Source organism: Phasianus colchicus, chromosome Z (assembly GCF_987193195.1).
Source record: "Phasianus colchicus chromosome Z, bPhaCol1.hap1.1, whole genome shotgun sequence".
In the NCBI taxonomy this organism is placed as follows: domain Eukaryota; kingdom Metazoa; phylum Chordata; class Aves; order Galliformes; family Phasianidae; genus Phasianus; species Phasianus colchicus.
The window spans coordinates 22,393,512-22,416,930 of record NC_143476.1 but is presented as its reverse complement, the minus strand read 5'-3'; the positions used below and the strand labels follow the sequence as shown (position 1 = coordinate 22,416,930).

Below are 23,419 nucleotides of genomic sequence, written 5' to 3'. Positions count from 1 at the left end.
CCAGGTGAGACCACATTTAGATTACTGTGTCCAGGGCTTCCCAGTTCGAGAAAGACATGGAACTTATAGAGAGGGTCCAGTGGAGGACCACAAATATAATGAGGGGCCAGGAGCATCTTCTGTATGAGGAAAGGCTGAGAGACCTGGGGCTGTTCAGCTTGGAGAAGAGGAGGCTGAGGGGGAATGTTATCAGTGCTTATCAATATCTAAATGGTGGGAGTCAAGTATTTGGGGCAAGGCTCTTTTTGGTAATGCCCAGTGACAGAACAAGGGATAAAGGGCACAAACTGAAACATTGGGAATTACATCTGAATATGAGGAAAAACTTCTTTACTGTGAGGGTGACAGAGCACTGGCACAGACTGCCCAGAGAGACTGGGGAATGTCCTTCTCTGAAGATATTCAGGACCCTTCTGGATGCTTTCCCTACAGTGTAACCTACTGTAGGGAACCTCCTTTAGCAGGGCAGTGGACTGATGATCTCCAGAGATCCCTTCCAGCCCTTACGATTCTGGGATTCTGTGAAGAAGAGGGAGACTTGAAATGACTTTGAACTTAGGAGAAGACATCCCACTTGGTCTGCAGAGCCTTCCCAGGCAACGCAGCATCCCTGGGATGGTTTATTATTCTGTGCAGTTGAGATTTACAAGGACAAATATCTGATGCAGTCTCTTTGTGTGAACTATGTGATTAATTCATTTGGTTCCTTACTAAGCCTGGCACAGGCCCTCTGAGACAGACATCTTAGAGAGCTGTTTCCTGTGAAATTCTGCAATGGTGAGTCACTGGAGAACCTAGGAGGAACAAATGCAGACAGCAGTTCCTTGTATTCAGAGTGCTTTCAGAATATTTTTGTTTAAGAAGCAAGTTGCTTCTTTTTGTCTATTTTTAGACAAAGTATGTGGAGGGCTTTGCCCATTGAGTGCTTTCAGAAGCCTAATATCTGAGTAGGTTCAGCTTGATCTAAGAACCTGGAGAAAATACTTGGGTCGTAAGGAAAAGTACCCATTTCAATTACTATAATAACTTTAGTGGATGATGATAATAGACTTGACATCTGTATATAGCCCTAGAAACAACAGTTTAAGCAAACAAGGAACTGGAAGACTGAAGTGCAAATGATTAATGTCTGAAAACCTGTCAGAGTGCTGATTCCAGAATCCCAAGGTGTCTGGCACTGTGCCTGCACAATGCTCTCAGCCCCTTGTTGGCAGTAACCCAGCATGAGTGTCAGTAGCCTAATAGCCAGCTGCTCTCCTTGCTCCTGACCACGGGGTGTTTGTGGTTGAATGCGTTACACAGATCAAGGAGTCTGTGCTTCAGCTGGCACTGTGAGTACTCATAACATTTTTCTAATACTTCTGCTGTGAGACTGTGCACCCAGATATGTCATAGCTGCAGTCTCCAACTCAGATCACATGGGCTTAAACCAATTTCAAACCGAGATCAGTGAGAAACTTGGTTCAGTATAGCAGGTTGGGCCAACTGGTCAGCACAACAAAAGCATACCTGGAAAGCACTTCTCAAGTTATGCTTTTGAGCAGATAAGTCCCCAGATGTGCTATTTTTTTTTTTTTTTTCCTAAATTCACCAAAACAGTCTGTTTTCCTTAGTTTGTCGAGTATTCCATCTCCCTCTTTCCAGAGACCAGAGCAGTTAGTGGGATGTTTGTGCAGGTAAGAGACTTGACCTGTGCCATAACTCTACTTCTCTGTAGTAAGAGATGCAGGCAATACATGGCAGTGCTTCTGCTGGATCTGTCTTGCACACACAGTGCTGTAAGAGCCAAAGGATTAGTTATATATTGAACAAAATAAGCAGTGCATTTCCAATAAATGTTTTCTTAGTACCGATCACCATAAAAGCTGAGTATTTTTAAATTATTTTTGCAATTTTATTTTCTGCACAGTTGTTAATGTGTCTGCTTGGTATCATTAAGATCACTTGTAAAAACTGCATCTTTGCATCTAGCTTTTCTTATGATATTGTTCACTCTTGTAAAGTCAAAAAAGAAAACAAATTAGTGAATGGGAACATAGAACATTAGCAAAATTCCTTGGACCTGGGAACAGCACCAGAGAAGAAACTTCATGAGTGCTTGAGAAGAAACTTCTGCTGCCCCAGGCATCAGACCTGCTTATTAGCCAGCACTAAGCTAAGGAAATTGTCAGGATTCCAGGAGTTCCTGATGCTGCAGGAATGTAATTCTCAGTAATACAACTCGTGCTCCAAGATTCTGGAAAGATCAGCTGTGAGAGTACCAGGCAAAATGACTACCATTATAGCTTGAAAATGGTAGGAATCAGAAACTCAGTTTGGCACTGACACACAGATGGAGGAGTAAGGAGTGCCTGTAACAGGTGAAATCCCAAGCTGTGCCAATGGGAGCAGTGATGGGTGGAGAAACAGCTGGAGAAGATGGAAGAGAAACTAGCTGTCTGTTTCAGAAATGTGACAGACAACCCTTAAGTCAGCTGAACCATCCAAATTAACTCCAAGGCTTTCTGAAGGCAGAATTTGCTTTTTGTGGAACCAGATGGGTGAGGAACTGTTCTGAACTCACTGCCTCTGTATCACACAGCTGAAATATTACAGAGGATTAGCTAATGTTTCATGGGAGATATTGGGGATAATTAATCTTCAAACTTCCAGCTTAGTGTGACTGTGCTGACAGACCATGATGTAAGCTAAAAAAAAAAAAAAAAAAAAAAAAAAGCAAATTCTTGCTCTATTTTCTTCTTAATGAGCAAAGACATTTTCACCCCAGAAATTCATTTAACTTTTCACAGATTATTATATTTTATTTATTTGTTCATTTGTTCGTTTATTGCACTGGATGTTTTTAAACAACAAGCTTACTAATAAACAAAGCATAGCACAGGAGTTCTTCTTGGGGCCAGGTTTTAATTGGTCAACTCTTAGAAACCAATTAACTGTTTTTTGAAACTTCTAAGATGATTGAAGTTTTATTTATAGGCAGTGTGCTATGACTAGATTTTTTTTCCATCCTTACGGTATCTGAATGTGTATTTAACCATGACAGTACAATAGCAGAGCTATTGCTAAAAGTAGATCATAAAATGGGGAAAACTTCTGTCTGATGCTGGCTGCTTCTTTTATTTTTTGAGCTTGAAATTTACTGAGGCTAAGAAACATAATATCTAAGTCTGGATTTCAGTGCCACTGGGTTAATTTACTATGCCTTACAGAAACTTTAACTATAATTTTGAGTGCTGTTGAGCAGTGCAAATTGCAAAGCATCTGAGGAGCAGTGGAGTGTTCAGCACAGGTGTTTCTGTAATTTAAAGTCTCTCTGTGAAAAAAAAAGCATCAGATTCAGTCATCCTTTCATATCCGTTTGCAAGGTGTCTGTTGCCTGAAAGTAATGAAAAGGACTGAAGAAGGTAAAGAATCATGAAATTCTACAGAAGAACTTTTAATGTGCGGCACATATACCACATATGAGGGCAGATCAGAAGGACTATGATGGACAGATGGTTTATTTTACAAGATGATTTTGCCAAAGCTGAGTTCTCTTCTGGAAAACTCAACGGTCCTTTGAATAGTTCATGTCTTCAAGGAAAGTGCACTCATCCTTTAAAAAATGTATTTCTTAACATTTCATTTTACCTGCAAAGGCCATGGATAAAGAAAGCACTAATGTGAAGTGTTAACTTCATGTTACTAGTTATAAAAATACCTGCAGGCAATAAAACCCATTCATAATGGCATTTCTAATTCTCCAAAATATCTAAAAAATGTCTTAACTTTTCTTCCTGTTTACTTGGCAAGAAACATTTCTTAAGCTTCATTCAAAATCTCAGTGTTGTAATTAAGAGAGAAGATATTGAGAGAAGGTGAAGATGAAGCTGAGCATACTGTAATATGGAGGTGGATTGTCACTTTCTCTGCACGTCTGTAAGAAGAAAGTAGTGTTGTCCTATGGGAGCACTGACAGTACAAATACAGATTTCTTCTTGTTATGGAAAGAATGTAGAACAAGGTAAATTTTTTTTCCCCACAAAACAGTAGCTAGACTACTGTTCTACATGCAATCTGTAGAAGCAAGAGGTAGACAGACACAGTGTGTAATAAGAAAGCAGGAACTGCTTTTTGTAGACTAGTGACTGACCTTGGGATACTGTTTTTCAGAGCTGCTAAGCAGTCACTCCTTTCAGAACTCAGTCTGGAGCTCTTCTGTCTTTTTGCTGGAAAACTCTGAGAACAAGACGTGGGATAGCACGGAGATCTGTCCATTGTCCATGACAGCTGTGTTGATTTAGTGGGTTTTGGAACCCAACTATAAAGACAGACTCTTCTTCAGCATTTTGGCTTATGCAAAATTATCAGGAGACAAGTGGAAAAGGCAGGATAGATATCTGACAGTGACTTTGCCATTTAATGAGTATAGCAAGGAGTTTCTAAACTCAGTTCTGCTTGTCTCAATCCTGGAACACAGAACATGGTTTTAGCTCTCATTTTTCCAAGCATAGGTTTTAACTGCTGTGTGCCACTTCTGATCCTAAGTTTCTTGTCAGTGCTGATCAAAACCCTTTTCTAAAATTAAAAATAAAAATAATGACCTTTATCAGACAATGAAAATATCTTCCTCCTATTGATGTTAAGGCACTTCAGGTTTTTAACAAAAGCCCTTTCTATAGCTCTGGCTTAAGACTGATGCAGTGCATGCTGCAGTGAACCACATTGGTCTGCATCCTTCTCTGGGGGAAATTCTGTCTCTGCCGTGCCTTCTGCAGCCTGCTTTCTCCTGGCAGGCCCATTCAGATGATTGATTGAGCATGAGTCATTCTAAAAATATATTGTTTTTAAAATCTTCTTGTAAATGCAGGATGATTTAATAATGCAAATACATCACTGAAGCAAATTTAATTTAAAAAGAAAAAAAAAGATTAAACCAGCGTCTTTACTAAATGATATGAAGTGACTTTCAACCATTACACAATTAAATGATGTCAAAAATTGTTAACCCTTTCCTTGAGAATAACTATTAGAAAAAAAGCTCCTCTAGGGATAACACATAACCAACAGAAAATGTTCTAATCTTTGCCAAAACAAAATCCTGTAAATTGCAGTTTAAAGCTTTAGTTTTTAAAGTACCAGAGGATTGATGCTGCCTTTTTGTTTGAAAGCCACTGCAGAAACTCATTCAGGTTTCTAGGAGGTAAATGCCCTAGTCTGAATTAGTTTCTATATACTAAGTCAGTAGTGATTCATGTTAGCCAAGAAAGTTGCATCAGATATGTGAGATTAGCTTGCAAACAATACTGGTCTCACTTTTGTAGCATTCTGTATTGGTCTGCCTTATAAGAGTTCCTCCTTCTTCCTGTTGTAGGATGAGAATCAAGCACAGATAGGAGCTGGAACAGAATGGCTTAGTCCCTGCTACTTTGTATCACATAGTCATTAAGGTTGGAAGAGACTTCTGAAATCTTCAAGTCCAACCATCATCCCATCCCCACAGTGTCCATTAACCACATCCTTCAGTGTCACGTCTCGATGCTTCTTGAACATCTCCAGGGATGGTGACTCCACCAAGTCTCTGGGAAGCCTGTGCCAATGCCTGACCACTCTTTCTCCCTCAATTGGGAGAAGAGGCCAACTCCTACCTCACCACAACATCCTTTCAGGAATTTGTAGAAATCAATAAGGTCTCCCCGAGCCTTCTCTACTCCAAACTGAACAATCCCAGTTTCCCTCAGCCACTCCCCTTAAGATTTATGTTCCAGACATGTTCAACAGCTTCATCGCCTTTCTTTGGACACACTTCAGTGCCTCAATGTCTCTCTTGTAGTGAGAGACTCCAAACTAAACACAGTCCCTGAGGTATGGCCTCACCAGGTCCAAGTACAGAGGGACAGTCACCTCCGTGGTCCTCTGACTACACTATTTCTGATACAAGTTAGGATGCCATTGGCCTTCTTGGCTACCCACGCTCATTGCTGGCTCATGGTCAGATGGCTGTAGACCAACACCCTCAGATTCTTTTCCTCCTTGCAGATCTCCAGCACCTCTGGCCCAAGCCTCTAGTGTTGCATGGGGTTGTTGTGATCAACGTGCAGGACCCAGTACTTGGTCTTGTTGTAGCTCATACAGTTGACCCCAGCCTGTCCAGATCCCTCTGTAGGGCCTTCATACCATCAAGAAGATTGACACTTCTTTCTGACTTGGTGTCATCTACAAACTTACTGAAGGTGCACTCAATCCCCTCAATGAGATAATCAATAAAGATACTAAAAAAGAAGGGCCCCAATACTGACCCTTGGGGAACACCACCAGTGACCAGGCGCCAGCTGGGTTCAACTCCAGTCAATAGTGCTCTCTGGCCTGGCCATCCAAGCCCCTTTTTTTACCAAGTAAATAGCACACCATTCTCACCCATGAGCTGACAGCTTCTCCAGGAAAATACTAGGGGGAGAAAGTATCAAAGGATTTACTAAAATCTAGACACTACAATCCACTACATTTCCCTCATTCACTTAGCTGGATCACCTGGTTTGTAGAAGGAGATCGGGTTGGTCCAGCAGGGCCTGCCTTTCATGAACCTGTGCTGGCTGGGACTGATCCCCTGGCTGTCCTGCATGTGCCATCTGATCGAGCTCAGGATGATCTGCTCCATTGCCTTCCTCGATATTGCAGTCACGCTGACAGGCCTGTAGTTCCCTAGATTTTCCTTCCAACCCTTTTCTGTAGATGGGCATCATATTGAGAAGCCGCCGGTCATCTCTTACCTCCCCAGTTGACAAGGACAGCTGATAAATGATAGAAAGCAACCAATTCCCCCATCTCCCACAGTACCTTCAGATGGATTCTCCCTGACCCCATGCACTTATAACAGTCCAGGTGGTGTAGCAGGTCACTGTCTGTTTCCTTGTGATTTAGAAGCGGGGTTTATTCTGCTCTCCATCCCAGTCTTATAGCAGGGGCCTGAGTACCCTGGGAATAGCTGTTCTAACTATAAAAGATGGAAGGAAGCAAAGAAGCCTTTTCCTTTTCCTTGCCATTTATGTTCCCCACTGCATTCAGTAAAGGATGGATATTCTCCTTTGCCCTCCTTTTGTTGTTAATGCATTTGTAGAAGTGCATATTGCTATTTTTAGAGTGGTGGCCAGATTGAGTTCTTTCTGGTTTTTTTTTTGTCTTTCTGATTTTCCCTCTGCATATCCTAGCAAAATCTCTTCCTGAGTCACCTGCCCTTTCTTCCAAAGGTGGTAAACTCTTTTCTTCCCCCCAAGTTGCAGCATAGTCCAGCATTCCAATGCAAAATTACATCCTCAGTAATTTATGACTGGAGAAGAGGTAGACCAGCAAAAGACAGAAACTGTACTGTTAGAAATCTTTCAGGCTTTATCCATGAAGAAGCAAGGCTGAAAAGAGATTCAGCAAGAACACATAATGGTCCAAAATCAGACTCTTGAGTGCTGATGATGCAGGAGGTGAAGTGAGCAAGTGTCTGCTGTCAGTGCTGGAATGGACAACTTACAGTAGTGCAACCAAGATAGGATGCATCAGATTGGTATCTCATGAGCCTCCTTCACCAAATTTCCTTTCAGAGAGGAAGCTCTGCAAAGTAATGAGCAATTACAATTCTTTAACTTGCAGTAAGCACTTACCAGTGGCAGACTAACATAGTTACTCCATAAACTGATTTTTAATTCAGGTAATTGTTGCAGAGAGGCATAGGAAAGTACTCTTTTTACAAACTCATCCATTGAGTATGTTACATAGTGAGAACAAAACTCCGATGAAGTCAAATGTAGAAAAGCTGGAAACGTGAACTTACCCAAGGATTACAATCATTTCTTTATATGCACCACATTTTAATGCAGAACATAGTCAAAATGCAGTGTTGACTAAGATTTAACAATGAAGTTTCTCACTGATTGTTGAAACTCTACTTTTGAACACATATTTTCTTAGTGCTATGGATTAAAGACCTAAATTTCATTCCCTTCTTTTCCCTTTTTTTTTTTTTTTTAAACAAATCCTGTCTTACAGCATGTAACATAAAGATAAGAGAAGAACATTTCTCTAGATCTGGAAGCATGCTTTTGAATATTTTACTAGCTCTAAAAGTTTGAAATCTTCATTTATTTTGCATTTATAATTAATGTAAAATTCAGATACAAGGCAAAAATCTATAAACAGACTCCTTCTGATAGTTCTTGCAAAAGGAAAACTCCTTGGAGTCTTCAGATGTTTGTTTTTTTTTCTTGCAAAAAGAGTCTTTAATCCTTGCCATAAGATTTAAACTCCCCATATTCTACTGGTTTTATGTTATTTGTAAATCAAGTTCACCTGTGTCTTGGCAGTTTGTTTCTGCAATGTAAATACACATCTGTATTACAATTTATATTCTGGGAGCCCCACTTGAAACCTCTGCTGCTGGCTCTATACAAAACATTGATGTGAACACAACTTACAGGCGGAAGGTAGCCAGAAAAGAGAAGAAAGCTTCTCTAGCTCCCAGTCTGGCAACTCAATTTACTTGTTTCATTCCAAGCAAGTGACATTCCAGCATTCTTCTGGTATCCAATTTGACATCACTGGAATGAGTCAGTTCCCTGACATGATGAAGGGCTCTTTCACTTTGGTGCTCACTCACTTTGTTTAGGTCACAGTCATGTAGTATTCTCAGATGTGGGGAATTTTACTGTCAAGTGAGAGAAATGCTGAATCTTTGCCCTATTCGAAACAAGACCTTTTGCCAGCAAAGTTTCAAAGCCAAGAAAATGCTGAAAAAATAAGCTCTTATGTCAAGTTTGCTACTGTGAAAGGAGACATTTGCTAGCCAGGAGCACAGCGCTCGTGAGGTAACTTTCTTTTTGCAGATTTTGATATTGTGTCTTGCATTAGACTGTGAGTGCATGCTTGTATGTATCTGAGTGTGTTCTACTAGTTGCACATCAAACAGTAGCCTTTTCTTCCAGAAACTCCATGTGCTTTCTGGACTTGCTGAGCAATTTTCATAGGTCACTTGTAGCCAATTCTGACAATTGCTATCATGTGCAGCTTCTTATTAGCCCTCCACATTCAGGCAGTCTGGTTTTAACTATGGGAGGTTGGTTTTGAAGGCTGTGTTTATTGCTGCAAGATCAGTTCCTACACTGCTCCTATCAGCCATAATTGTTAGTTTCATGCAGCCATCTGACAGTGACAAAAGCACGCATGCCTAAGGATTTTAAATACAAAGCTGTGATTATTATTAAAAGCAGATCTGGTTTGTTGATTTCTATTTTTTCCTCCCACTTTTGCCTAATCTAAGAAGTAATTGTTTATTTTGGTCCTGATGAGCTGTAATGCTACACTTCAAAGTAATGCCTGCCTTGGATGCTGTGGCCCCACTGGACTCTTTTCTGCAGTGACTGCTATAAAAATATTAGAGCTTGGTTATGGCTATTGCATTAGAGAATTTGAGAGAGCTCACTTATTACTCTTTTAAAACAGAGTTGAAATGGTTGGCTGCTGTGTATTGCCCAGAGCTCTCACTGTGAGCAAACACTGGTTCTCGACTATGGGGCTTTTATGTCTAAGAGATCTAAGGCAGAGGTTAAAGAAGAAGAGGCTATTTGTTCAACTGTTGCTGTTTTACATGTGGCTCTGTTAGAAAGCAGCCTGTGCTTTCAGTTAAGCCTGAATTTATGAGAAACTTGAGGGGTAATTACAAAATGGGTTGACAGATCTGATCACTGGGGACATGGTAGAGAAAGCATTACTAGCTGAGCCTGGAGTTTGTCACTGTTTAATTTTGGATTATGTGTCCACAGAAAACATGCATGACTCTGATGATAGAAGTAATCTCGTTCTCTTGAATATCCTTATCCTCTGCTCTGCCCCACCTCATTTGTAACTATCATTTGTAAATCATTCTTTCCATGCACCTTCTGCCACAGGATGCAGCTGGTCAGCCACATGCTTGTTAGGATTACAGCTTCCACTTGGCACAATAGCATACCAGAGTCATATGGCACCTGTCATATACAAGAATCAGATTCTCCCTAAATCAGGGATTCTGTGCAAGGTAGGAAGCCTCTGAGACACAGTCTGGTCCTCACACAAGTACTTCTGTTCTGCTCATGTAGACATCTAGTGTGATGGGTACCACTTGCAGGGGAATTGCTCTATGTGCACAGTGTAGAGTTAAGTACTAATCAGAGACTGTAACTCCTAGAGAAGATAGAAATTTTCCAGAACTGTTTTCTATTTGTCAGCCAAAGTTATGACATGTTATATCATGTTGCCATCTAACAGTATTTCTAGGACTAAGTAGTGTGCTTGCATAAATATTTGTTGGAGTATAGCAATTGCTCCAATGATAACAAAATGTGCTCCTGCAGAAACTGGACAGGTCAGTCTGACAGCTGCAATTTCAGGGCATGATGAGAAGAGCTTTCTTCATTGCTCTGCAATAAGGATATTCCTCAGCCCCTACTGAGGCCAGACTAGGGAGGGCCTTAAGGAAAAATGTGACAAGTTTGAATTAAACCCTACTGAAGGAATGCTCACCTGAGAGGGTGAGAATGTAACGGTCATGTTGAGATTATGTCTGTTCACATGATCACTGTTCTGCTCAAAGGTGCATTCAACTCAAAGATATGACTTTGTATGTAGTGTATTTTTTGTTTAGGTAATGCAAAATTCTAGGCATTGGAAGGTTTTTCAATTCAATATCTTTTTGAACCCAGTGGGAAATGGTAAGAATAATCATTCTTTGCTGAATCAATTAAAATTAATTTCCCTACAACCAATCCAACTCTAGGCTCATTGATATGGGTAAATTTCTTGTTGATCTGTCATTCTTCATCACACTTTTATAACCCTGTCTCAGAAGTATAAAAAGCTTAGGCATAATTAATCCTCCTGAATAAGAGAGTTGTTGTTTTTCCCTCCTTAGCTCTTGGTCTTCCTCAGAGAAGTATGAATGGAATGTCTTCATTGTTACCTGCCAAAGTCTTTTGGTGATAGTGAGGCAGTCTGTGATAGCTGTAAGCTTAAGTCCCCAGCAATTAATGAAGCAGAATGGTGTTATATGCCTGCAGAGACTTAGGGTGGATCAGAGCCAGACACTCTCTGCCAAACAGCAAAACACTAGGGAAAGGCTGTTGTGCATTATCTCCAAATTCAAGCTGACAGGTGCTGCTGTTACATTAGTTATCTGAACACTCTGTGGTGTCTGCATGCAGAAATGCTGCATGAGTGTAGGTGAGGCACTCACTCCTGAGAAAGAACTGGAGCCAACCTGGCAGAGAAATAAGCATCTTAATCCTGTCACTTTGGAGAAGCAAGTGCTAGGCCCCCAGGCACAAGGAATCCCCTGGCAACAGTATGGATGTGCAGTGCAAGCTCAGCTGCTATTGTCTGTGAGCAATGATAGCAAGTCTATCTTCCTAGCTCGTTGATACCTCAGAGTTGATCTCACACTCTCTCCAAATGCATATGTAAACAAATAAAGAAGAATCAGGATGCACTATAGAAGGAGCTGTAGAAGGGAAGCATGGAAGAAGGTATGGAAGGAAGGTGTGAAGTCTGAAGGTTCTACTTACTGCCATAGAGCTTATGTGTTCCAGTAGGTGTAGTATGAACTCGGTCTCTCAGTACATGTTGACACCAACATGCTAAGCGCAAATGAAGGCCAAGCAGAGCCGCCTTCTCCGCTGTCTTTAACACATTCCCTGCCAGTTTTACTTGGGGAAAAGCTCAACATGCCCGAGATGTCTGGGGCAAGAGGCGAGGAAATAAAGAAGCTACTAGTCTTCTGATCTGTTCACAGTGAAGGACAGTCACTGCTCTACAGTGACACTGGAACAGTTACCAAGAGAAGTGGTGAATGTCCCATCCATGGAGAGACATAAAACCAGGCCAGACAGGGCTTTGAGCACCTGATCTAGCTGTAGGCACCCCTGTTCAATTCAAGGGAGTTGGACTGGGTGACATTTAAGGGTTTCCTCCAACTCAAACAATTCCAAGCAGTGTTGGGGATTTTCATGGAGTCAATGCAGAAAAGATTTGTAAGTGGTAATGGAGATATAAGAGCTAATTAATGCAGAACAAGAACTGATAAAAACTGTTTTCACCTGCAATTATTTCATCCTCTGATGTTCCAGTTTAAGAAAGAGGCTTGAGAAGGAATCTGTAGATCTCTATGCTTTAGAGAAAGCCATGCGTTTCTTTGTAGTGGACAGACTGACCTGGAACTGTGCCACTGCATGGGGCAGGGAAAATGTGTGGGTTTTCTGGCAGAGTTTAGTTGTCACAAGTAATGCAAACATAATGCTTCATCTTTGATCAGTACTTCCACTATGCCCATAGTGAAGCCCTCAGCTTCCCAAACAAAACATTTTCCCTGGTGGTTGCAGTCCCTCAAACTGGTGTACTGCTCAGATTGATTGCATAGACTCACAAGTCACTGAAAGAGAGATGCTGTGATGACTGTTTTCTTCAACCTTGCCTCTCCTGAGCAGGAATCAGTTACTAACACTTCACTGACATATGTTATTCTTGTTGAGCAGCCATTGCCTGTAATGTCATGTTCTTCGACATCACTGTGTGTATTTATGCTCTTGCACCTTTTGATTTTAGATATTAAATTTTGGTTCTGCCTTTGGGTAGGACCACACCAGGGAATTCCAAGGCAAGGACTACAGGTTTAGGAAGTTTTTTACAGCTATCTGAATACAAGTGTGTTTTAGCACCATAACTTCCTCATTGCAGTGCTGTCTCTTTCCCTTTTGGTCATTGATCAGATAATAGTCTTATGGCATGGAATATATGCTGGGAGGAAGTCCCTAACTAGTAGGGCAGTATTTATTCCCAGACATCAGCTAGTGCCATGTTTGAGACCTTGGGATATTGCTTCCTTATAATGTGTGTCCAATTATTTTCTGTAAGTCTGTAGCCCTGTTGGCTTACATGGGGAATCTGATCTTAAATGGAAACTTATGGTCATTTAACTGAGAGTGACTGGAGAGGCAACAGGGGATCAGGGAAAGGATCTGCACCAGAGGCTGGTGGGCATGGAAAGGGCTGTACAGGGCAATGGGCATGGCACTGAGTGATGGAGTCCAGGGAGCATTTGGACACTGCTCTCAGACATAGGGTTTGGATTTTGAGTATTGCTGTGTGAAACCAGGGGTTGGACTCTGTGATCCTTGTTAGTCTCTTTTAACTCAGGTTGTTCTGTGATTCTATGATTCTATGAGTAAAATGCGGAGTAAATACTAAATAGTCCAGAGAACTTTTTGATTCATTTTGAGATCCTTGACATACTGGTCCTGCTGAGGACTGGTTGAACACCCATGTGACATCTGCAGGGTGTCTTGATCAGGCAGGAATGTCTAGTCTCAGCATCTGAGAAAGGAAATGAGGGCAAAAAGAGATTTGTTGAATACAAAACACTTGCAGACTCATAAACAAGAAGGAACACAAAGTGAAAAGATGGCTACTTTAAATGCCAGCTTTGAAGAAGTTTAGGTCAGTTCATGTGGGGAAAATAAATAAACAGAGCGTCAATTTTACCTTCACTGAACATTTAGTTGCAGTAAAGTGGTTATGTCTCTTCTGCTTGCTAAGCAACTTTGGAGCCACAGTTAGCTGTTTAAAGAGGCTCACCATGTGCTTCACTTTGTAAGTACGTAGTGGACTTTACATCAGGCAAATTAATTTCCATCTGAACACTAAACAAACCTTGGTATCTGACTGTCACTGTTGCTGCTCTAATTTTTTGCTGGTGTCATAGCCTTTTATTACGTTGCATCTTTTTCATTTGTTTCGTCTAATTTCCAAGAGTCAGTCTGCCATGTGTTCCTTAGGTAATGTTGAGATGTGGGTTGCAGGAGTCCTCAGAGAAGGCTGCGGATGTAAATAACACGCATAATTCTGCAGTGCTTTTCACTGGGAGGTCTCAAAGAGGCATCAATATCATTATCCTCGTTATCCTTACTTTACCCTCGAGGGAAAATGAGGAGCTCTGTAGCTCTGACTATTTACTGGGTAAGTGAATGGGAAAATAATAACTGGACAGTGTGCTCCCATGTTAATTGTATGAGGTTGGCTCTCCACAGACTGTTCTTGTGCACGATTGTAGTGTTCCTGTGGTTGTGAGCTATTCCTCACAATCTTGGTAAATGAGAGAACTTGTATCCCCTGCCTAGGAAATTTCCATTAAAATGTTCTGTTCTCATTTCTCTTCCCTTGAATGTAGAGCAGTGCTGTGCTGGGCTGACCTAAAAAAAAAAAAAAAAATCATGAGCAATCACCATCTGCCAGCTCATGATTTTAACTGAGTAGTGGACATTTTCTTTTTCCTCTCTTTGTCAGAGTCTGGTAAGCTTGTCTGGCTCATCTTCTCACTAAAAATCTCTGCAGTACCACAGAGGATGAAGAATCTCTCTTACAGGGAAAAACAAGAGATCATAAAGAACTTCCTAATGATATCCTGTAATATTACATGAAAAACCTCTAATCCTCATTTAGTACTGTAAAATCTATTTGTTTATTCAATCATCTAAATAAGGGCTCTCAGTCTGTAACCTGACTGTTCACAAACAGTAACAGACATGCTAGAATATCTTGAATTATGACTTTTAGGAAAAAAAAAAAACAAAAGTAGTTGATTTTTCTTCCTAATTCTCTGCATTTCATTACTGAAATATTTTTTCAGAGAAATAATCTCGATTAATCTATTCATTTATAAATTCATTCACCTGAAATGGTCTTCACAGACACAGACACACACACACACACACCAAAAAAAAAAAAAAGGACTGAGGAATGAGTATCTGATGAGTGTCTGTTCAGATGCTGATAAGATAGAGAAACTTGGAAAGGTGTCTAATTTACAGCAGTTAAAAACCCAGATGCTAGGTATTGGGTCCTTCTATGCAGAAAATTCACAGATTATCTGCGTAAGAAATACGATTAATAAAGAGTCCCATAGCAATCTTGCGTGAGCTTCAGACACCTTGTTCAGTGTACTGTGATTGAAAATATACTGTGGTTATTTCAGTACTGGTCAAGTGGAAACTAAAATAGAAAATAACATTTTATACCTAAATTCCATATCAGGACATGGTCTTCCTTCCAATGCAACCTGACCTTTATTTTGTTTTGACTTATTCTGGAATCACTTTTTGAAAAGGTTGGAAGATTTTGATCCATTTCATGTGAATTTAAAAATAATTTCTGAATAAAAATGAAATAAACTGAAATACATTTTTGATCACGCAGTTATTGCACATTGTGCTCTAAATCACTCCTAGTCCATCTGAAACATTTTAGACATAAGTTTTAAATAAGTTATTTTCTGACTCAAAGCACACTTAGTTTCTGCAGCTGGTGTCTGAGCTTCCAAATATACTGCTATCTATACCTAACCCTCTCACAGAAAAAAACATTGTTTTGAAGGAAAAAAAGTCTGGAAAAATAATTGCAATCCCTCAGACCAAGCAGAATTCTGTTCCCCTTTGAACACAGAAGGCTCAAGAAAGCATGGATATTTGACGTTACATACCCCAGACATTTGTATGTCTTAGTTATGGTTTCACCACCTATCTCAAACCATCTGCAAAATCACGAAAGACAGGGTGTAGCGTAGCTATCTTGAACAAGGACTATCTCAATGCAATTGTAGCCTTTTTTCACCCAAAGAGAGGAGGAAGTGTTTGGAGGGAGAGTATTAAAAGTTTTGGTTGAGAATTTTTGACTGGCTTCCTTTAACTCATGGTAATAGCCACAAACCTCCTGGGATGCCAGTAGGTAAAACACACTGGTATTCAAGTCCTAGTTTCAAAGAGCATTATGAGACCTAGATTGTCTGTGGTTCTTCATGAAATGAAGCCATACAATGGACTTAATATAGCCTATGGTGGGGATAACTGCACTCAGTTTTTTCGTTTAGTATTGGGTATCTTCCCCAAGCATGTGTTCTGTCTCCGTTGTAGTGAGTGTTGGGAGCTTGTAAGGAGGCTGATTATTGCATCCTAAAATACAGTGATATCTAAAGCAGGGATCATGAATGACATCTTCATAACTGGAGTGTTTTTTTTTTTTCCATTATAAGAACTCATGATGTGCTTCCTGATTTCTTTGTCTTATTCTACTCAAGAAAGTTTCTCCTGACAAAGTATACTTTTAAAGCAGGAAGAAGTAGAATGATTTTTTTTGTATTCTTAATAGTAAAGTAGAAGTTGGTTCCAGAAATAATTCACTGCTATTACAGAATGAAGCCTGTTAGAATCACCTGCTTCCTTCCTTTCCCATAACACATAGGTGTGATATGGTTATTCTGACTCCATTGAGTTCACTGCTTCATAGGGGAATCATTGGAAAGTACTTTCTTCGCTTGCTATTTTCATCAAGCACAGGTCATGAATTGTGCATAGAGCAAATGAAAAGCCTGTTCCTGAGCACACAGTTGGCAGTGACATTGGTGTGTCCTCTTCACAGCAATGCTGGGTTCAAAGTCTGAGTAGGTATTATAGGTTGTAAATAATATAGGTTTATGCTCCTTGTGGCTGCTTTTCCTGATCAAAAATAAAATAAAACAAAATAAAAAATAAAATAAAATAAAATAAAAATTGTCATACATACAGTGTTCTCAAAGGAGAGTTTCCCCAGGGGAAAGAGTATCAACATTTCTTGCATGTTTATTTCACTTTCTTTTTCCACAATGATGCAATGCTTTTATGATCAATATCTCAACTTCTGACTCATCCCTGAGGAAGTAAAATGAGGACTATCTGTGTTCAGCTTGTCACTCCGTGAGTTTTATGTGTATCACATGTTCTGCATCCAGTGACATATTTGATATCATTGCAAATCAGCTTTTTACTCTTATAGTTTTAAGATTCAAATATGTTTGCACATTGTTAGATACCTGTAGTTTGTTTCAAGGAATGCTGTTCTGTTCTGTTCCTCCTAGAGGAAACTAATTCCTAATAGCAAAATGTATTTAAAATTTATGGTAATCATCTGTAGATGCCAGCTCTTATCAGTATTAAAATAATCACAGAATGTCTGTGTTTCTCCTCAGATATGTTTCCACTCTATCCGTAACCTCAAACAGCATTACTTTCATTTCCTAGTGTAGGAATTTCATAGGAAAGCATTGCAAAAATGTATGAAATATTTTTTCTTTTTTTTATTGTCTGTGATTCCATTTTAAAAGAACATCATACCATTTACCTACATCATGCAGGAAAAAGTAGCAGGCAAATAACAAATAAAATTTACATTCACAAAGTTTATACTTCAAATAATCTTCTGGCTGCTTGGAGAGTACGGCATGCATCTTAAAGAACGCTGGGAAGCATTTCTACTAGAAAATGCATTGTTAGATTGAGTTTTGCTCTGTGCATGTGTGTGGGCAGCAGTGGAGAACAGAGAGAGAAAACAGGCAATATTTTAATGTCAGTATTGAAACATTTTACTAACTCATCACATGAAGAAACAGTATCTTGATAACATATTCAGATTGAATACAGACAAGTTTCAGTTACATAAGACATTACTTCGAGGTCACAACAGCTGATCTCTAACAACGCTTATTCTAGCACAGTAAGCTTGGCAAAAAGATGTACTAAGCAGCATTGGTGTGGTGTTTTTTGACGAAGGAAAGGGGCTAGGAAGGACATAAGCCAACATATGGTACCAGAAACATAGACTGAGGAACTCCAGAGTGATCTAGCACATGATCTTGTATCTCATTTTATTTATTTTAAACACGAGTATCATTCATAATTAATATTGCAGTCTGATTTCATATGGCTTTCTCTAAGGATAGGTATGAGTTTGCAAAGGTCAGTGGCAAACTCATTTGCCCTCCAAAAGATGGAGGCCCCTTGACTTTTGTTGGTAACCAGAAAGGTCTTGGAGCTGCAAAGGAAAATGGCTGCAGTGTCTAGCCACCAGCATTTCTGTGTAAATTAAAACTAATCAACACCTGCCACCTGAAACAAACAACCAAAAAAAAAAACCAACCAGTCCTCCCCCCCCCAGCCCCTCTCCCCCAAAAAAATGGGGGGGTGAGGGGGATTAGAAGGAGGCAGAAAGAAAAGAAAAAAAAAAAAAGAAAAAAAGACCTCATTTACCTGAGATTGAACAGACTAGCAACACAAACAAAACAATGGCATGGAATGACAAAGAGAAATTCAGAATCCAAACAATGAACCATACTTATCTTTGGTCTTGTTCAAGTACTTCAATGCCTGCTTGTGTGCTGAGGGGGATAGTGTCTGAGACAATGCTTCTCACACCCATACATCAGCCAAAGGTCTTGTGCACCATTTTGGTAGTGCAGGGTGGGAAGGGGAAAGAATGGGCACAAGGGAGGGGGGAGTGCCTGCTTTTGTGTCTGTTCAGACTGGCTTAGGCACTTTGGAGCTGAAAGAATGCCTTGGGAAGAGGCCCAGAACTCATGCAAGGTGCCAAAGGTTATCTGAGACAAAAACAAGAAAAATCTGCCCAGTACCTGTAGTAGGTCTTCTCTCATGTTTCTTTATTGAAAGAAATTGAAAATTATAAGGAAAATTAATATCTGGCAGCTCACAACTGGCTGAACTCTACTGTCCATGGAGTAAGGTCTATTGTGGGCTGGGAGAGCTGAGGTACACAAGTGATGACATGGCTGGGCTGGAAAGCTCCCACAATGAATAATGCTCATCAAATATTATTCAATAAACCACTTCCCCTTTTGCTCCTACTCTGTGAGCCTAGCTTATAACAAACTCCACACAATGTTCCCACAGCATTTTTCAGAGTTTGGATCTAGATGTACACACCATTCATGGGCTCAGCTCACAAAAATAAATACCTTTTTTTTTTAATACTCTGAGCATGGGAATAATACTGCCTGCTTATGACATTAGAGCATTGGCTACACAAGATCTGACTTAGACCAGTCAGTTGAGGCACAATTAGAAAAAATTATATCAAATATCCCTCTGTTCTCTCTCCTGACCCTCTGTTGTTTCCTCTTCTACACACAAGTGCACCCATCAAGGTGCCAGCAAGACTGAAAACCAACAAACAATTGGCAGTATCATCCAACATATGGGACAGCATGTAGCAAACCTTGCTTCTGCCCCATGGACAGTATTTGACTGGATTAAGAGATGAGTCCATGATGGGGGCTAGGGATAGGTCAACAAACAAATCTTAGAGAAATCCAAAGCAAAGCAGTATGAGTTCACCCTCTTGTTTGTTTGTTTGTAGACTCCTCTGAGACAAGACCAGGGGAGATTATAAATGAATGAATATATCTCTTTTAGCAGGGGAACACTTTTGTGCTGGTTCGACTTATGCATTAGGGAACATTGACCAGCCACTCACATCAGTCAGAGTGTTTCAGAAGATGTGATGTTAGTGTGTCAGCAGATTTCACTACCAATGAATGGCTGGAGCAAAGAACCAGGCTCTCTACCTTTTAGCTTTCAAGGGCGTTGGATCTAATTCTCTCTCAGAGCATCAAAAAAAAAAAAAAAAAAAAAAGCTGCTGCCTTTGTGGCAGGAGAGTTTTCAGTTGTTTGAGATCTACTTAAATAAGCTTTGTTTAATTTACTTAAACAGGCTTTGCTACTTTAGTAGTTGCTGAATTTGCATGGAGTGAGTAGGACATCCATAGAAAATGATATGTTGCTCAGCGCTACCCAAGCATTGATCCAGAGTTAAAGAGTGTTCTGGGTCACTGAAGTCTTAGTGGGACACACTCATCTCACTCTAAATGAAAGGGCAAAAAAGCACTGATATTATCTGAAAGAGTAAAACCTGCCTTCTTCTTTCCTTGCAAAACTCACAGCAGTTTGCATGTCTTGTTTGTAGATCCAACCCAGAACAAATTGCCTTTTTATCAGCTGGTTTTGACTTGTAGATCAGTTAAACATCCTCAGCTTCCACCCTAGATTTGATAGAAGCTTGCCACTGAAGTTGGTTGGGAAGCAGCAAGGACTGCTGATAAACCCAAATAATTATTGGGTGAAAGGACAGAATGAATATATTTATTTTCTTTCACAATATTCTTTTTCCTACCGTGCAAGATGCTGGTAAAAAACACAGAATTCACACTAGTTTACATAGTTAAGGCTCACTGCCTTAACTATGATGCTTATACTTATTTGAAAGGATGACAAATATCTCTTTAAATTCTGTATCCAGAAAAGTATAGGAATATTTGCCTAAGATATGCTGAACAAGTGAATCAAATAAGTTCCATTAGGGTAAAATGCTTAATTTTAGATACCTAATGAGATATCTCAGATTGTTTTCCTTTCTGTTGCTGTTCCTGTTGTTTCCATGATAGGGATAAACAGAACTACTTTTGTGAGGCAAACCCTGATTACATGGAGATGATACCTTTCCACTGTACATGATGCATGCTGGTGAACTACAAGTTCTCTACCTTTTTTAATCAGTAGATTCCTACCACTTTAATACAGTGACTTGGTTTTTTAATTTTGAAAAACTGGTGGGGAGGCCAAGATTCACCCTTAAAGGAAAGGAAACTACCTTTTCAAAAAAGAAATACCATGTTATTGAATTAGGTGAACCTGTTTAAGTGTAAGAGAAAACTGGGATAGCAGTGGAACAGGAGTTGGACTCAGTGGTCCCTTCCAACACAAGATATTGAATGTTTCTATGGTTCTGTGATTATCCTATAAGATTGTGAGTCTGAGATGGTGTGATGCTCTTACAGCAGCTACTACAGTGATGTAGCCAACTACAAAAATTCTATGATCAGCTTTTCAGATGACAGTCCAGAAAACTTAGCAAGGGATTGTGTTGAAAATAAATCTGTTGAGTGTGTATGTACTAGCAAATCAACATCTCCAGAAGAATTTGGCTTTTCTTACTTAGTTACTCAATGCTTACTGTGCTGTACTGGAAAACATCTGTACCTATGTCTGGCTAAGGTATTAAAGACAATGTTGAGAGAGAGATTTTTTCATACTTTTATAGAATCAACAGATACTACACACTGCTATAATATTAATTAGCTCCTGCAAAGCACTGGAAAAGAACTGTGCAATCCATCCTTACTACATCCTTTTACAGTAGGTGTAGACTGAAAGCTCAGTTTAATGGCTGGAGGAGCTGAATTGGAAAAATAAATTACCTCTCCAAAGCAGCAAAGCGACTTAGTATGAAATGTAGAAAACTTAGAATTTCTGGCTCTCTGGTGTCATGTCTAACTTTCACACTCCCACAGCTGCATTGAAGGATGGGTAGAACACAGCAGTAACAATGTACTGGAGACCAAATGCCTTTCCTGCAAGCACTGCTGGGAATGAGATTATCAAATATGGCACTGGGCAGAAAGAGGAAGTTTAGTTAATCAGAGAGGCCAACATTCTTGGTGACTGACTTCATAGAAGTGGAGAGGTCTTCTATTAGTACCACACACCCTACTGTAGTTCTGGCTCTCTATATGGCACCTGTCAGACCAAATCTGCTCTTTCAAGTTAAGTGTATGGCTAATTCCCAAAGTGACATGACTCTTGCTTAGATTCTGAGGCATTTAACTTCTATCAGCATCTGAGGGCAGATGACTCACTTCTTCTATCGTTCTGAGTGATGTCAGCTGTGTAAGTCATGCATGATTTAGCTTCCAAATGATTTTTTATTTATGCCAGTGATGGAATTAAAACTGAAAAGCTCTGCTTCCATGGGAGAAAACTGAGATATTCTTTCCAAGGGTAGATGTGCTCAACAACAAATGGCTAATGTGACCCAATCAACAAGAACATTAATAAAAATAACTAATAATTATTATCAGTAATAATAATTAAAGAAAACTAAAAAGGATACTGTTCACACTTAGTGAACACTTCTTGCTTTGGGTCAAAATGCATGTGAGGTTGTTCCTTTTCTATGCTTAATGTACAGTTGCCTTATTTAACATACATAGTACTATGGCTTATAATAAAAGTTGTGTAGTCTGCAGCTTTTTAATCTTTACATCCATTCAGAGGCATCTACTGGATGTGACTATGTACAAAAAAAAACGACTGATGAGTCTTGGGGTAGAGGCAAAGGGGAGAGGAAGTGGGAATGGGAAGCAAAAGGACTCCTAGTGAGCAATATAGGGCAGAGGTGCATGATGGATGGCAAGATTGTAAATCCCCATTGGGCAAAAGAGAAATCCTTTGCAGTACTGTTTATGCCCATCTAGCAGTCTGCAGTTATTACTTCTTAAACATGTCCTGCAGGGGACCTGGTAGGTATTTGATGACTGTGTCTAGAATGCTCTCTTCTTCCTCCTCCTCCTCCTCCCCACAGCCAGGAGGAATAGCCTTCTTTGGACGAGTCAGGCTTCCTTCAGCATTAGCTTCCAGTGCAGCCTGGGCCTCTGCTTCTTTTTCCTCCTTCTTCTTTATCCCATACTGTGGGGAAAAGATAACACACTGTTAGTCACACTTTCAACAGGTTGGCTGATCAAGGGAGCTATTGTGTGTGGTGCCTCATATTCTATAATATTCACACCACTGCAAATGTTCTGCATTTGCTGTTTCACAGACACCCAAATTACCATTCCTAACAGCTGTCCCTTAAATACAGCCCAGTGGATAGACAGCACTCTCAAGACAAGATGATCAGATGCTCAGATCATTCAGAAACAAATATAGGAGAGAATCTGGGACCACAGAGCCATATGCCTAGCAAAAACAATACCAGCTCTGTCAGTTTCTGAATGGTATTCTACTGTTGTTAATCCTATCCTTTTCTCTTACCTATTAAGTCTGATGCCGAAGGCCATCATCCAGTACCTGAAGGGAGCATATGAACAGGAGAGGGAAGAACTGTTTATGAGGGTGGATAGTGCTAGGACAAGGGGGGAATGGTTTTAAACTGACAGCAGACATTTAAGTATTAGGAGAAAGTTTTTCACTGAGAGGATGGTGACACACTGGAACAGGTTGCCCAAGGGGGTTATGGATGCCCCATCCCTGGAGGCATTCAAGGCCAGGCTCTGGGCAGCCTGGTCTAGTGGTTGGCAACCCTGCACGTAGCAAGGGCCTTGAAACTAGATGATCATTGTCGTCCTTTTCAACCCAGGCCATTCTGTGATTCTATGATCATCTGAAATGATTTTGAAATTCCATCTGCAACATTTTATAATAAAATAATATGGATGAGGCAAGACCTCATCCTCAGGAAAAGCTAATTAGCAACAATGTAGAGCAAAGTGGTTAAGACAGACAGGCAGACTGAAATGAAAATGACAATTCTAGACAGACTGAGATTGGATAAGACCTCTCAATGAAAATAAACTTTCATAAGACACTGACTGGCATACCAAACTCTACACGAAATAAAGCTGACACATCGTGTCTGGAGAGGAACATTCCTATGCCTGTGACCATAATGGATATCTGAAATTCACTGCTCTAAATGAGAATTAAAAACATGG

General features: G+C 40.1%; 1 protein-coding gene across 2 annotated transcripts in view; it reads right to left on the bottom strand.

Annotated features, from left to right (window-relative positions):
• Positions 1-21,854: 21,854 nt before the first annotated feature.
• Positions 21,855-23,419, bottom strand: part of CPLX1 (complexin 1) — a 99,787-nt gene continuing 98,222 nt past the window's right edge. Inside the window, exon 3 of one of the 2 annotated variants that reach the window (XM_090132001.1) lies at positions 21,855-22,391. In XM_090132001.1, the coding sequence (XP_089988127.1) occupies positions 22,194-22,391 (198 nt within the window). In that variant the 3' untranslated portion in view covers positions 21,855-22,193. The remainder of the gene's footprint in view (positions 22,392-23,419) is intronic. The other variant, XM_031602658.2, reaches the window with a different exon arrangement.